The sequence below is a fragment of the Hypomesus transpacificus genome, chromosome 8 (genome assembly GCF_021917145.1).
Source record: "Hypomesus transpacificus isolate Combined female chromosome 8, fHypTra1, whole genome shotgun sequence".
Classification (NCBI taxonomy): Eukaryota; Metazoa; Chordata; class Actinopteri; order Osmeriformes; family Osmeridae; genus Hypomesus; species Hypomesus transpacificus.
In genome coordinates, this window is record NC_061067.1 from 1767823 (window position 1) to 1783917 (window position 16095).

Here is a 16095-nt window from a genome sequence, read left to right on the forward strand (position 1 = left end):
AATTGAGATTAATGAAATGATGTAACCCGTAAGTGGTCTTTAGAGAATTTGAGAACAAAGAGTTGTTATCGAGAGAATAGTCCATTAAAAGCACCTTGTGTTTGTTCGTTTTTTTTCCATTAAAGACAGGAGAGGTTGTTTAATTATGGACAGGCGGTAATACTTTCATTCAAAATCTGCACATAAGACTGCAAATGTCTCCGCCTGTTCACAAGTGCACAGTCTTCTGGCACATCAGTTTGGATTGTAAACAGTCCGCCACTGGCGAAACATTACACACACCTGGCTCAATTTTTGCGCAGGACTTCCTATGACATCAGAAGATTAGTTGTGGGTGAAAGGGTACCAGTGCAATAGCCAGTTTGGAAGTTCATGTTTTGCTTTGTAGTTTAGTGTAATTCACTGTAGTTCTAAATGACTAATTATACACTGAAAGCAGTGAAGTAACTTGCTGAGTTAGGGTTGTGGTAATCATTAACATTTCCTTAATTTTGCTATTCAGAAACCATAACTCAACCACATAAAAGGATGTTTTTTTTTGTTTTTTGTGAGCTGATGGTGTTTATCGATATAACAGCTGGACCCGGTCAGAAGAGCCTAGGCCTTTAGGCATTCCCCTCTTCTCTTCCTGTGTTTTGGTTCCTTCCTGGTTACATGTGTTGTGGAGGGTCATCTATCTCACCCAACAACGTCTGTCTAAATACAGACACTGCGGATCATAGTGGGGTGTTCTCTCAGCTTCCTGTTAGTAAATTCCTGCAGGGAGAAGCCACCAGGATGCTAGCGTTAGCGTGGAAACCACCAGCAGGATGCTAGCGTTAGCATGGAAACCACCACCAGGATGCTAGCGTTAGCATGGAAACCACCACCAGGATGCTAGCTTTAGCATGGAAACCACCACCAGGATGCTAGCTTTAGCATGGAAACCACCACCAGGATGCTAGCGTTACCATGGAAACCACCGCCAGGATGCTAGCGTTACCATGGAAACCACCACCCCGGACCTCAGCTGCATGCTGCCAGACGAGGCCTCAGGGCTGCAGTCACATGACTTTAGGACGGATGAATTCCGTTTTATCAGGCGCTTTTATTCCCCTTTATTCCTTAGTGACGTACAGGGGGGATTTGAACCTGAAATCGGAACTTTGATCGGCGTTCAGATGCTCTAAACATGAGCTCCACCCATCCCTATGATAACCGTAGCTGCACGTAGCATGAACGTAGCGTGACGCAGCATGAATGTAGCATGCTAGTGTAGCCAGTGGCAAAAATCTGCTATCAACTTTAGGGGGGACAATTGTATGACATTTTCTCAAGAGCAATTCGTGAGGGGGACACCAATTTTCTGATTCTGATTACTGCTGTAACACAGCACATTAAAGAAGCGCCATTGTGTCCATAATCAGCAAAGTGACTTCATTGCATATTACTAATATTATTGAAATAACATAGTTATGTTTACAGTGATTTATTGGGGGGGACAAATCATATTTTTCCCAGGATGGGGGGGTTGTGTCCCCCCTGTCCCCCCTGTGATTTCAGCCTATGAGTGTAGCTGGTGTGAATCTGTGAAACTCACTCCTCAAGTATGTAATTTGCCACCCACGTCATGAAATGGCTAGCTTTTCTTTGCCGTAGCTGGTAGTGGTCGCGCTTGGGAAGTCAGAGATGACGTGTTCGATTCTTGGTGAAGGATGAACACGGTCCGGAAAACTCTGAAAGAACTTGCAAGACCACGTCTGTAACATACACAGTCAAAACGCACGAGGAATACTAACAACTGCTAAACTAGCATGACAAAACACACTCATGGTATGATGTCACACACATAGCAGCTGTATTCTATCCTCATGTCATTACAAAAGAAGAGGAATGCGTTTTGTACATATTTACACAAACCTATAAATATCCTCAGAGATGATGCCTTGCCTGTTGTAAATGCTGGTGAAACAGTTTAATGTTTAGATTTGGATAAGTGACTGGCCTTTTCCCTCTCCCTCCTAATGGACTGGGTCCAGGAGGTGATGTTACTGTACAAGGCAGCAGATATAACCTGAGGCTGAGAAGTTTCTCTCCATCAATCCATCCCTCCATTCATTTATTCATGTTCTTCTTTCTAAGACAAACATAATATCCAGTTGTTGGTGTGATGGTCTTGGAACTGGCATTACAGCATAAAACAAGACTGTAACCTTGAAACCACGAAAAGAACACAACATATACAAACACACATGCAAACACACAAACACACGTCAACCACGCATCATCCTTCCCAGGTTTATGAATGACACTCATGCCCGGTTGCTGTGGTTACCCTGGCCTCAGCCTTGTAAGACTGAGCTGTAATTTCCCCTCGTCATCATCATTAGACACTGTTAAAACAACACACTTTACTGCTGCTGATGCCTTCAGAGTGACGTGCCTGTCTTCCATTGCACTTAGGCTACACTTAATTCATGTAGCAGACGCTGTTATCCAGAGCAAATAGCGCATGTAGAAGGTATAGAACAGAAACAACGATCAGAGGTGCGATTAGAGGTGTTGAGGGCGACACAGTGCGACAGTTAAAATCTTAGATCTAAATGAGACTGTACGCCTACAAAGCTTTGAGATGCATCGACGTGTCTTTTGTTGATATCTCTTCACCTGTTTGGCTCGGCTGTCGGTTGGAAATGTTCTGTTGTCACTTGTCCCGATTACAGAGAATGTGTGCCATGTGTGCGGCAGCTGGAGAGAGAGCGCTGTGTGAGCAGACTGCGACATTCCACCTCCAGCACCGCTCCTCTGTCATTACCAGAAACTACGGTCAAACGTGATTGCCGTAAGGATCGAACATTTCACAGTGCCCGCTGAGCCTTAAAGTAAATCAACTCAATCTGTTTAAGTTGTTTATGTAATCTCAGCACATTAAAGAATCAAAACGGACAATGTAATTACAGTGTAGTCGTTATTATTAACGAATGCAAAACTAATTAGTAATGCAATCTTGTAAAAATGCTGAATCACAGGTGAGACATGAGGTCTGTTCCTTGAGGCAAATGACGTGTGTCTGGCTGTGGCTTTTATACCCCAGATTAACGAGCTTTTACACACCGACGAACCTCCGTGTGAGAATCCCGCAAGGGACGGTTTAATGAGGTCTTCACAACGCAAACAAATAACAACAAATGGAGAAACTCTCAGGTATTCCCGGTTGGACACGAAATCCATCCCTGCTTTGTTGGAATCTATTATTTAACAAACAATCTCAGAAACATCTCAATTGAAAACTCAAAGCTCCAAATTCCACTGAAAGAGAAGCATGTGAAGCCAGCAGTGGCTTAATTTCAACAAATACACAGACATGGGTGGTTTCTATGGTGACAGGTCTGTTTTTAAGAATATTTAGCCTACTGCATTGAAGTGCCTGGAAATATTTGTCCCCGATGATCTATCCATTTGGAGAACGCTGCTTGCCTTTTTCTCCTCTCCTCAGAGTGAATCATCACAGCTCTTAGAGGCTCATGGAAATGGCAGAAAGACAAAGAACTGTCCCGGTTCCACGGGGTCTACTGTACAGAGCAGGCGGGAGGAAACTGGGAAATTAAATCAGTTTTTCCTCCCTAAATTCTCCTCAGTCAAAAAGCGATTTTCCATAGCAATTTAACGACATTGTTTTAATAAAAAGAAATGTGTTTTTCTTTGCCTTTGAGCACGAGCCACAAAGTTTACATCTCCTGAAATGACAGAGCTGTTAAAAGATGAGTTTGTGATTGACGATATAGAACAGTGCAGTTCTATATCGTTGAATGGGGTCAAAACAAAGGAGCCATTGTGATGTTGTCTCCAAGAGGTCATTAGAACGTCCAGATCATCTGAATTCCTTTGCGCTGACGCGGGGTGGCATGCCTGGTAAGTGACCTGTCCATCAAACCTCACCTCTCACAGAGTGAACCCCACAACAACCTGACATTAACCTTAGCTGACGCTGAAGCGAAATATGACCAATAAAAACCGTTTTCAGTTGACATAGTATTACTTCAGACCCTTCACCGGCTGTGAACGATATTCGTAAACTTGGGCGCACTGCAAACCGCAACAAACGATGCGTGGGTGGCCCACTGCAGTTGCAGCTAACGCAGGCCACCTTTATAGTTTATGAACACGCTCAGACGTAGTCGTGGATGTCGAACATTATGATCAGTCTAAACTATAAGTACGTGGCTCTAAGCTATGAGAGAGCTGAGCCAAGAGGTCTCGCTGTCACAATCAATATTATCCAGAATGGGCACGCGCGATGTCACACGTGTTGATCGATGCTATGGCGCGCGCCGCTGCACGCTGCCAGGCAGCCAAAACAGCTGTTTAATGCACGTCTCTGAATGGCACTAGTATTTGGAATTTAAGGTATAAACTCACGCAATGTAGTCTCTATATAAGCACTGAAACGCGAGCGCAACGTGCATGATACATCCAGAGAATAAACAGTAATTAAACGCAACTAAACTCCCCATAACTGCAATGCACAACCCAAGTTCTGTGCGACACACGTTAACCATGATTCAGCAGCATCCACACTCAGCAGAAAGGGAACATGTAAATATTTGTTTCATACCTTCCAGAGGTTCATATGCAGTCGACAGTCGGCAATACCACAGGAGCAGATGTATACCAATAGACCAGGGTGCAAGGCTGCGATTAAACAAAGTTAAGGTTCAGAATAGCGAAAAACAACGATTCATGATAATACTACAGTGCGTGAAATGCGCACGCGTTTACCTTGAGGTCATCTTCGATAAATCCGCACAAAATTCCCCTTTGTAACTTGGGATAGTGGTAAGAGATGGAGCCCGCTCTCACCCGTTTTAAAATATCTCTCTCTCCCCCTCACTCTCTCACTCTCTCTCTCTCTCTCTCTCTCTCTCTCTCTCTCTCTCTCTCTCTCTCTCTCTCTCTCTCTCTCTCTCTCTCTCTCTCTCTCTCTCTCTCTCTCTCTCTCTCTCTCTCCTCTCTCACTCCCTCTCTCTCACTTACTCACTCGGTTTTGCTGCGGTTCCAATCGAAACAAAGACAGCTACAGTGCTCCAGGCTCGAGCGGTCCTCAAACACTGAAACCTGACTCCTCGCAGGCGCTCTCCATGGACCACCGCTCGATCCAACCCTCCCGTCAAATATCGCTACTCTGGATACAAAATTAATGCAGTTCAGGGGAAAAAATCCCTCCTTTTAAGTAAAGCAGATATTTCAGAGATCCCTTCCTTTATTTAAAAAGTCCCAACGTGGCCTTGAAATTGAGAACGATGATGCTTTGCAAGTTTGCAAGAATACTGCCCAAGGTTCATGCAAAACATCTGTGCTATCAGATTCAGGAATGTCTATTTCTGAAGGCATGAGCAAGAAGGTCTATTGAAGTAGAAACGATTTGTGTAGAAGGAGATAAGGTGTGGGATCTGTAGGAGAAGGTTGAGGGTTCATTCCAAACTATTACATTCTCAGCATGATTGAAAGAGACACCAGCATCACTGACAACTCATCCTCTCTCATCCACACCAGACACATTTAGCATCAGGGATTTCATAACACACCATGTTTCTGTTCAGACATGACAGAGTGTGAATGTAATTGGAACTGGGAGAGAGTAAACCACTTTCACTGTAAATACAGTCTCCTGTTTTGGGTGACAATGTTTCAGCGTTAAGGGGAACTGTAGAACACTATCTGTTCAAATTCCTGTTAGAAGGTCTGGAAGATCAGACCTTGGCACTCAAGCAAACAGTCAGCTCTGTAGCTCGTCTTCCTCCTCTATATCTCTCCCCTGTCTCACCCCTGTCTCCTCCTCAGAAGGGGGAACAGAGTGATAGCAGTCACATTCACTAGGCTAGGTGATGCTGTCAGAGTCTGATTACACAAAGCTTTCAAGCAGAGATGGGAACTACTAGTTTAACTAGTAGTTAACTAGTTACTGTACTGAAGTAGATTTTTCTTTTTACTTTACTTCACTAATTATTTTACGGCCAACTTTTTACTTTCACTCCTTACATTTGTTACACAAGTATCCATACTTCTACTATTTAGAGGGGGTTACTGGATGTGTGTGTGTGTGGGGGGGGGGGGGGGGGTACTGGGAGAGCTTGCCGGGGGCTGTGACAGGTGACTTACTGTCTGGGTATGATGACTGTCTTCATATCAGACATAACTTAGTCTCCAAGCATTTCCCCACTACTGTGAGTCAGTAAGACAACCAGACAGTCTTACTACACTGTCTTCACCACCAGCTCATAGGTGCAACATCCTACCCGTGTTTTACACTAGGGCTTCTGGGATTGTATCCATCTTGCTCCAGTTAGGATTGTGAGTATTTAGTGATTTCAGAGGAGAACCCCTTCCCCTCAGGGCACAGAGGCTGAGCACAGGCCAGGGGTAGGCAACTCTGGTCCTAGAGAGCCGCTGTCCTGCAGGTTTTAGATTTTTCCCTGCACCAGCACACCTGATTCAAATGAATGGTCATTACCCGGCTTCCACAGAGCTTGATAACGACCCAATCATTTGAATCAGGTGTGCTGGAGCAGGGAAACATCTAAAACATGCAGGACAGTGGCTATCTAGGACCAGGGTTGCCTACCCCTGGCATAGGCAGAACCAAGCGAGGCATGTTGGTACACGTCTACGGGTGGGCCTCAGACCAGCCCACCGACAGAGAGACCTACGAGCGGACCTCAGACCAGCCCACCGACAGAGAGACCTTGAGGGAAAAGCTGAGGTCACACAAGGTGTGTGTGGTGGATCTCCATGTATGGGTTTTCACAGGGGAGCAAAGGATACCAGGAGAGAGTGAGGGGAGACCAGGAGAGAGAGAGACCAGAAGAGAGAGCGATAACAGGAAAGAGAGAGAGAGGGAGACCAGAAGAGAGAGATTGCATTTTCTACATGCTCTCTGAACCAGAGACCCAGCACACACACACACACACTCATTGAAGCGTCCCCCCACCCATACCAGATAAGAGGTGTAATTATAGTTGGTGTATCTGCAGTCAGACAACACTAACAAGTGCCTCTTGTAGGAAGAGCTGCCAACTCAGTCTGGGTTTCCAGAAGATGCCATGTTAAAGACACCAGCTTGAGGGGGAAGATGATTGTCTAGTTAAACATGTCTCTTTCTTCTGTTAAACACAAATGTGAAATAACATTTTAAATAAATTCCAGGTATTTTTTTCTGCAAATTTGAGTATGTCCTTTTTTAGTACCAGATAGCATCTTGAGGAAAAGTATTTTGGCCAGTCAGGGTGTTGGTTGGTCTGAAGGGCTGGACTGCCTGGGTTGCCAGGGGTGATGCCTTGTTGAACGGTTCCCAGGGAGACTGTTACTAGAGCTCAGCAGCGATGGGTATAGATCAGTGGATCATGAGGTCACAGGTTCAAATCTCCCTCTGTACATTGGTTTCTAGTTTCCTAACTGTGCAAGCAGGTGATGTGTGTCTGCTGGCGGGCTGAGCTCTCAGAGAGGAAGGAGTAGACAGCAGAGATAGCAGCCTCTGACGACAGCAGGGAGTTCAGCCAGTGTAGTTAGAGAGCCTTTTAAAGCCAGGTTAACTTAGACACTTACTCTGCTGAGGGAGGGAGGGAGGGATGGAGGAGAGGAGGGAGGGAGGGAGGGAGGGAGGGAGGGAGGGAGGGAGGGAGGGAGGGAGGGAGAGGGAGAGAGAGAGAGAGAGAGAGAGAGAGAGAGAGAGAGAGAGAGAGAGAGAGAGAGAGAGGGAATGGAGGGAGGGAGGGAGGGAGGGAGGGAGAAAAAGGGGAGGAGAGGGAAGGAGGGGAAGCAGGGAGGGAGAGAGGGGAGGAGAGACAGGGAGAGAGTGGGCTGGAGAGGGGTGGATGTACAGTAGAGTGAGGGAGAGGGGGGGGGAAGAGAAGGGAGCAGAGCTCCTTGACGTAATGGAGGGGATCAGGGGAGCACGCGCTGGCAGCAGCCAGACTCTGTCCATTCATCCTGGGCTGGGCTCTGCAGCTGCAGGCCTGGGTGCTGGAGGAGGAGGAGCATATATGCAGACACATGCTGATGCACACACAAACACACACACACACACACACTCATATATGCTGACACACACACAATCACACAGCACCAGACTGATCCCCAGGTGTGTTGTCTGATATCTGACCCCATGAGCACGTCTGCAGCTTCAGAGCTGCAGAGATGTGACCTCTGACCCCATGAGCACGTCTGCAGCTTCAGAGCTGCAGAGATGTGACCTCTGGAGGGGAAGGTTCCCCTCGCTGCCCGGAGCCCGTTCCACTGGAGCTGAGGAAAACATGGAGCCAGGCAGGGCAGAAGGTCCACTCTGCCTCTGGCACGCTCCCCTCAGAGGAAAACAGGACAAATATTCACTGGTTTCCCTCACAAAACTCTGCGCAACATTTAAGCCTCTCTGGAGCCGTTTGTTTTCAAAAACATCTTTATTTTTTACCTTTTACCTCCTCAGGGCTTTGGAGAGTTAAGAGAGGAGGAGGAGAAGGAGGAAGAAAGGAGGAGAGAGGAGGAAGAAGAAAGGAAGAGAGGAGGAGAAGGATTAAGTAAGGAGAGGAGGAGGAGAGGAGGGGGTTCAGGCAGGGCTCCAAGCTGAACTCCCTAACACCTCACTTCCTTTCTGACAGCGTGGTCCAATTTCAGCTTGACTGAAACTTTTCACATCCTCCTTTTACAAGAAACACAAAAGTTAGAAGCTGGGTTTGGGCTCCTGAAGACCCAGAACAAGATGTATTTAAAGTTTTGAAATCAGATCGTTTATTGTAATGACTGCAGTCATGAAGGGTCACTCATTCTATTTCACATAAGGTAGCAGAGTTGGCCGGTCAGTGATACAACTTTGAATCAACCGTCTGAATTGGATTTGTACAGGTTTGTTTAACAAAACGGTATATTCACTTTTCCTAAACCATGTAAGGATTCTCATGGACATATTTCTGTTATGAAACAGACGACCGTCAGAAGGTAGATAATAAGATTCCACATCAGTTACTTCTTGAAACTTCAAGGTTGAATCTGCCTCTCTCACATTAGACTAACCCCATTACCTAGATCTTCAAAACGGCAGCTGGAAGGAATTTTACAAACGCAAAAAACAGCTAACATAAAATACACTACTTCCTGAAAGACATGATTGTCTGAGAGATCAGACTTGTGTGGATGTTTGGTCCAGGTGGAGGCAGGGTGGAGGCAGGGTGGAGGCAGGGTGGAGGCAGGGTGGAGGCAGGGTGGAGGCAGGGTGGAGGCAGCGTGAGCTGACTGCCAGGACTGAGAAAACAACACTGTTCCCTGACCAGTCACCTCAGCCAACACATATGTATGTGGACACACACACACACAGTCGCACACACACACACACAGTCGCACACACACACACACACACAGTCGCACACACACACACACAGTCGCACACACACACACACAGTCGCACACACGCACACGCACCGTCACACGCACTGTCACACGCACACACAGACACAGAGAGACAGACACACTCTCACACACAGGCACACAGACACACTCATACAGAGAGGCCTTGAGCATCGTAATGTTTTGATTGTGACGGTATGGATGACCTCTCATCTCCATGGTGACAACCAAGTTCCATGACACACACACAAACACACAAAGTGTGTACATTCGCTTGTCGAGAAAGAAGTGGAAATCATCACACACGGTTTCTGAGTAGGCCTTCTGTCCAGGCCTACTGTTACAGACACATCACTGCCTCTCCTCAACACGAGAGAGAGAGAGCTCATTGTTCTAATGTCTTGTTGCTGGGCAGAGTTCCAGGATATAAGTTTACAGGATAACAAGGACAGTATTTCCTGCACGATTGATGTTTCTGACCATGGAAAACAAGTCACTTGGGAGGTGTGTGCGAAGGAGACACTGCTGTCATCATGTATTCATTCATTCTAAATAATATCTGATAACAATGTGTGGATTTGTGACCTACGCTATAAGTCTCGTCCAGCTCTCCTGCTTTTGATGCCAAGTATGGACAAGACCAGTAATTATTACCACTGGAACTCTCTCCCTCTCTCCCTCCTACTCTCTCTCTCCCTCCCTCCCTCCCAGTCTCTCTCTCTCTTTCTCTCTCTCTGTCTCTCTCCCTCCCAGTCTCTCTCTCTCTTTCTCTCTCTCTGTCTCTCTCCCTCCCAGTCTCTCTCTCTCTTTCTCTCTCTCTGTCTCTCTCCCTCCTAGTCTCTCTCCCTCCCACTCCCTCTCTCTCCTTCCTCCTCTACAGATCAAACGAGAGCCTGTGCCTGCTATTGTTTGACAAGGCATCCATGTGGGTCCAGTTAGAGAACATCTCTTAACACTCATAAAGCCCTCCTCTCACATGTGTGGGCTGTGTGTGTCCTCTAAGGGGGCAGACTGGGGCAGATGTTGTGAGGACCAGACTGGGGCAGATGTTGTGAGGACCAGACTGGGGCAGATGTTGTGAGGACCAGACTGGGGCAGAGTCAGAGTCAGGGTCAGGGTTGGGGTCAGGGTTATGTGAGGGGAATGCAACTATCCTCCACAGAGGACAGACAGGACAGTCGCTATCTCTGAACCCCAGTCATGACGTCACCCTCGATGGAAACAACCACCCCCACCCCAGCAACAGGACAGGAACGAGGCAGTGTGTCTGTGTGTGTGTGTGTAGGCAGGGATTCTGGGTCCATATCAATGGATCTAAGGGGGGTTAGGATCCCCTCAGGGGGTCTTTAGACAAACTGCTACTGTGAGCAAACACACACACACACACACAGAGAGCACAGCAGGAAAGGGGAACAGTGTGTGTCCGCTATTTAAACAACAGCTTTGATGTGGCAGCTCAGGGTAATGAGCCAGTCACTTTAGATTGAACTTCCTGTCAATATTAACAGCAGCGTTCAGTAGTAGCTCCATGTTGTTCTGCTGACCAATGAGTGTTAGCCAGATTGTGTGTGCATGTGTGTGTGTGTGTGTGTGTGTGCGTGTGTGTGTGTGTGTGCGTGTGTGTGCGTGTGTGTGTGCAGGGGCGCCCAGCCCACCTCGGACAGGAAGCTGCGGGAGGACGTCAGGAAGTGTTGGGTCTGGAGAGGCAGTCAGCGTGGGTTAACACACACACACACAAGGCTTTTCCATCTGGGACGCTACTGTATCGCTGGCCCCCGTGCTGAAGAGGCTGAGTGTATATGTGGGTGTGTGTGTGTGTGTGAGCGCTGTTCATATGTTTGTGTGTATAAGTGCAGTGTGTGTGTGTGCCAACGTCTAACCCTAACCCAAGCCCCAACCCTGGTCCTAACCCTGACCCCAACCCTGACCCCAACCCTGACCCTAACCCCAACCAACATGCAGAGAGGGGACACATTCACAGGCATCACAAGTCCTGTCAGCACCACCACCAGCTCCGGTACAGAGAGCATGAAAAGATCCAGCATCTCACCTGACCTGAGAGGGCCCCCTGCCCAGCCCCTGAGAGGGCTCTATGCCCAGCTCTCAGCTTCTCCAGCTGGTCGGCCGGTCCGGGGAATATCAGTTCACCTCGTAAATGCTCTGCTGTTCCCTGCAGACCTGCTCATGAAGTCCAGACACTGATCACATGACGAAGGTCACCTCCAGGACACCTGGGGGCGGACAGCCTCTGGCCAGGGAGACAGCACTGACCGTCAACAGGGTTCTATAGTTACTGTGTGTGTGTAGCTGTGTGTGTTGCGTGCAGCGCCCACAGTACGGTCTGTGTGTGTATGTGTGTGTGTGTGAGGCGCGTGCGGGGGCCTCAACAGAGTCTTTAGTTTCGGGGGGCGGGGGTCCTGGTTCCTCAATCTCCGTGACGACCTTCCCAGAGTTTTCCACAGTACGCCATGCTGAGGTAACACACACAAACACTGATACACACAAACACTCACACAGGATGCTGTGGTGTAGAGGAAGTTCCTGTTGGAATCCCCATATATGGGCAGGGAAGGAAATGTCAGTTACTGTGATCTCACCCAATCTTCATTTTGGCCATGAACGTTCACCTATTTATCAATGTATAGTTTAAAGATATGTAATAATCTCTAAACTAAAAACATAGAATTAAAAACTACATGGAGAATGGGTAGTCCAAACATGCACATCTCTTAGATCCCACCTCTGTTGTTTATGAAAGCACCAGCAAAGAGCTCCACAGAAGCAGGCAAAGTCCCTCTTCCTCCCCCAGGAAACAGCTTCCCCCCTGGGCTCTCAGGGACAGAAGCTCCTGTTAACCTGGAGGAGAGAAGGAAAGAGGGAGAGAGGGGGGATAGATAGAGGAAGGAGGAAGGGAGAGAAGGTTGGAGAGAGGGGGGGGTTGGAGAGAGGGGGGGTTGGTGAAAGGAAGAAAGAAGGAGGGAAGGAGGGAGAGTATGAGAGAAGTCAGGAGGGAAGGAGGGAGAAGGAGAGAGAGAGAGAGAGTCTCCTACAGCATCCTGAGAAACCCCTAAGTCTCTAGTGTGTGTCTGTGTGTGTATGTGTGTTGAGTCTTGACAAGACCCTGGTTAGGCAGGGTGGCTGTGACATCAGACAGATCAGGCTCAGCTGTGAACGTCTGAGTTTGATTACATGGCCTGGCATGGAAGAGGAGACTGTGTCATCAGGAAACGCAGCATGAAACAAGCTCTCTCTCACCTCTCTCTCTCCTCTCTCTCCTACCTCTCTCTCTCCTCTCTGTCCTCTCTCCTCTCTCTCTCACCTCTCTCTCCTCTCTCTCTCACCTCTCTCTCCTCTCTCTCCTCTCTGCTCTCTCTCTCACCTCTCTCTCCTCTCTCTCTCACCTCTCTCTCCTCTCTCTCTCCTCTCTCTCTCACCTCTCTCTCCTCTCTCTCTCACCTCTCTCTCTCCTCTCTCTCCTCTTCTTTTCTGTGTCTTTCCTTCTCCTTTTTCTCTCTCTTTTTCTCTCTCTAAAAGCAGAACCACAACCAGGGAATCAGAATAAATGATCGTACTTTGACACAATCTTGAATGAGACCTATAAGAATAATTTCCTCTACTGCCATGGCAACAACAACAACAACAGCAGCCACAGCATTGTGCGAGAAGGAGAACGAGCTGGACAGTCTGGCCGGGGATGAAACATGAGGTCATTCTGGAAATCAGAGGTCTGTTTCCCAGTACGTCCAAAAAGCTCCTCTAACATCCTAAACTTCCCTTTCAATTTCAGCTTTGATATCTGAGTATGAATCTGTGAACTAGTTAGAACCAGGTTTCTGTTCCACCGTAGTTGAGATATTTGTATTGTTCTAGTAGCTGAGATGTGGAGATGTTGCACTGTGCTTAGTAAGCACAGACCGTTCCCTGACTATAGCTGTATGTCTGTGTCTGTGTGTGTGTGTGTGTGTGTTACGGTGTGTGTGTGTGTCATGTATAAACTTGATTAGAAACTTCCTGTGAAGGTCACATGATCATGGGAAAGCACCGAGCCTCTGTGAATCATAATCATGGAAGAATATTAATAACAACGCATTTAGCAAAGGGTTTCCTCCAAAACAAGGTTCATGGGAGATTTGCCCTAGGAACCTCTTAATCTGCAGTCAAATGCTCATACTGAGTTTACCCTTCATCCATTCATCTTAAATATAATACAAGTGACTCCAAGTTCTACAATACAAACATGCTTGGAGGAAGAGGAGATTTAAAGATTCAGGGTTCAAACCATCAACACTACAGGATAGCTGACCCCCCCCCCCCCCCTCTCTCTCTCTCTCTCTCTCTCTCTCTCTCTTTCTCTCTCCTCTCTCTCACCCTAATAACGTCAGAGTTATTCATGTGAAGTCCAGATTAACTGAATTATCAGGCGGAGGCGGGGTGTAATTCTTCTCCAGTGTGTTGGAGTGGTCAGGCAAGGACCACCACTTCCTTTGGTTTTGCTGAGACGGCAGATGTCATCAAAAGACAAAGAGCAGGAGGGCGAACCTGGACCCCAGTCACCCCCCCAGAGCAGACACACGTGAGATATCAGAGTGTGTGTGTGCGTGCGTGTGTGCGTGCGTGCAGAGCTTCTCTCAGTCCTGACCAGTTGTGTTCTCTGTTGCAGCTGTAATTAGTGTCAGAAGACAGTCACCAGAACATGTATGCCTGAAGGATGATTTAACCACACATACACACACAGACAGATACACACACACACACACAGACACATACACACACACAGACACATACACACACAGTTGTTCAGATGTAAAGATGCAGGTTCTCTAGAGCATCAGACACGGTGCAGCCATCTGCTCTGGGGCAGGATCAGGTCTCTTTCTGCTCTACTGTAACTGTGATAATAATCCCCTCAATGTTCACATGACTACCAGATCACACTGCAGAGTACCTGCAGAATGAGTCACTGACTGGAGGGGGAGAGAGGGGAGGGAGGGGCAGGATGGAAGGAAGGGGGGGAGAGAGGGAGAGAGAGAGAAAGAGAGGGAGAGAGAGAGAGAGAGAGAGAGAGAGAGAGAGAGAGAGAGAGAGAGAGAGAGAGAGAGAGAGGGAGAGAGGGAGAGAGGGGAGGGAGGGAGGAAGAGAGGGAGGGAGGAAAAGAGGGAGAGAGGGGGAGAGGGGAGGGAGGCAGGAAGAGAGGGAGAGAGGGGAGGATGGGAGGAAGAGAGGGAGAGAGGGAGAGGGGAGGATGGGAGGAAGAAAGGGGAGGGAGGGAGGATGGGAGGGAGAGAGGATTTCCTTGATAGCGCTGAAGTAGCCAACACCACCCTCTACTGGGGAAATGTGTGAAATAAAGGGAATATTACGTTTCTGAAGTGTAAAAACAAGTATAAAATGTGTTTGTGGCGATATGATGTCATATTTTAGACTGATGAGATGATGCATTTAGATGTAAGTAAATGTGTTTGTGGCATGGGCGTATCTAGCATTTTGTATCTAGTGGGCTGGAGCCCCCCAAAAAGTTTCATTAGCCCCCCCAGAAACCCCCCCCCCCCCCAAAAAAAAACACTGTATCATTATATATTGTTTTTTCATATTTTAAATCAAAATTTGTGAATTTCTCTTCCTAAAAACCCATAAGAGGACACTATTAAAAAGGATATTAAAAAAATGGTCTTCTGGGGAACATGCCTCCAGACCCCCCCAAAAGTGTGAACCTAGATTCGCCCCTGGTTTGTGGGTGGCTTCTTCTGTGTGTTTGTTGGTGTTTGTTAAAGGTGTTAATCGTGATTGTGATTACGACTGATTTGAGTTTAGCTGCTGCCAAGACGAACAGCTAGCTGTTTAGGCTGCTTGCGCGCGTGGTTTTCGCGGGGTCCGGGGTTTTGGACCTCAGGAAGCGGTCCTGGAGGGCTGTGGAGCTGTTTACGACCCGCAGCAAACGGTTAAAACGTTTGCTATTATTGCTTTCATTCAATAGACGTTTTTTCCAAAGCGAGACAGAAACAAATAGAAGCAAATAGATAGATAGAATAGATAATAGATGAGATAGAAGCAAATAGAACAGTAGAAACGCTGTAAATAAAAAACTGCAGTTCTAAAAAGCGGCCAGTAGGTGGCAGCCAACACCTCCAGACTGTCCATCTGTAAGAGGCGGTTACAGGATAACGTACAGCCAGCCGGTCAGTACTGAAACACGGGCAAGATTATGCCGAACCGCGGCGCGACATGGTACAACATTTATAGTTAAAAACTATTTTGAAAATAACTGTATTGCTTCCAAAAAAGTTAATCATTTCGCTGTTGTGGACGCTATCATATCAGTGGTTTACCATTCAGATGAATAGACCGTATAATGTCATAAATGACCAATCAGAAACGAGTATTTAACAAGGCCGTGTAACAAGTTAACAGGGTTCACATGGAATAATGGCGGGCTAGCAGTAGAATGATAGAAAGATATGGAGGTAAATGTAATGCAATAAAGAAAGGGAGGGAGTTACAGTGAGGGAGGGAGACGGGGGAGATAAAGATAGAGATGAGGGGAAAGAGAGAGGGGGTGATTTGTAAGTGAAGACTGGCTGTAGTGCTCTCTGCTACTGATGTTGAGAATTAAGAACACATGACATAACACATGACATTATTCATTTCATTCATTCATGTATACATGTTTTTTTATTATTATTTCCATAGAAACTGCAGCATTGAACAAGTGTGGAAGCCGTAAAC

General features: G+C 47.2%; 1 protein-coding gene across 3 annotated transcripts in view; it reads right to left on the reverse strand.

The window, feature by feature from the left end:
• Positions 1–4921, reverse strand: part of LOC124469940 (collagen alpha-1(XVIII) chain-like) — a 33705-nt gene extending 28784 nt beyond the window's left edge. For all 3 annotated transcript variants that reach the window (XM_047023511.1, XM_047023510.1, XM_047023509.1), the window contains exons 1-2: positions 4759–4921; positions 4595–4671 (exon numbers count right to left, since the gene is read on the reverse strand). In XM_047023511.1, the coding sequence (XP_046879467.1) occupies positions 4595–4671; positions 4759–4769 (88 nt within the window). In that variant the 5' untranslated portion in view covers positions 4770–4921. The remainder of the gene's footprint in view (positions 1–4594; positions 4672–4758) is intronic.
• Positions 4922–16095: the final 11174 nt, after the last annotated feature.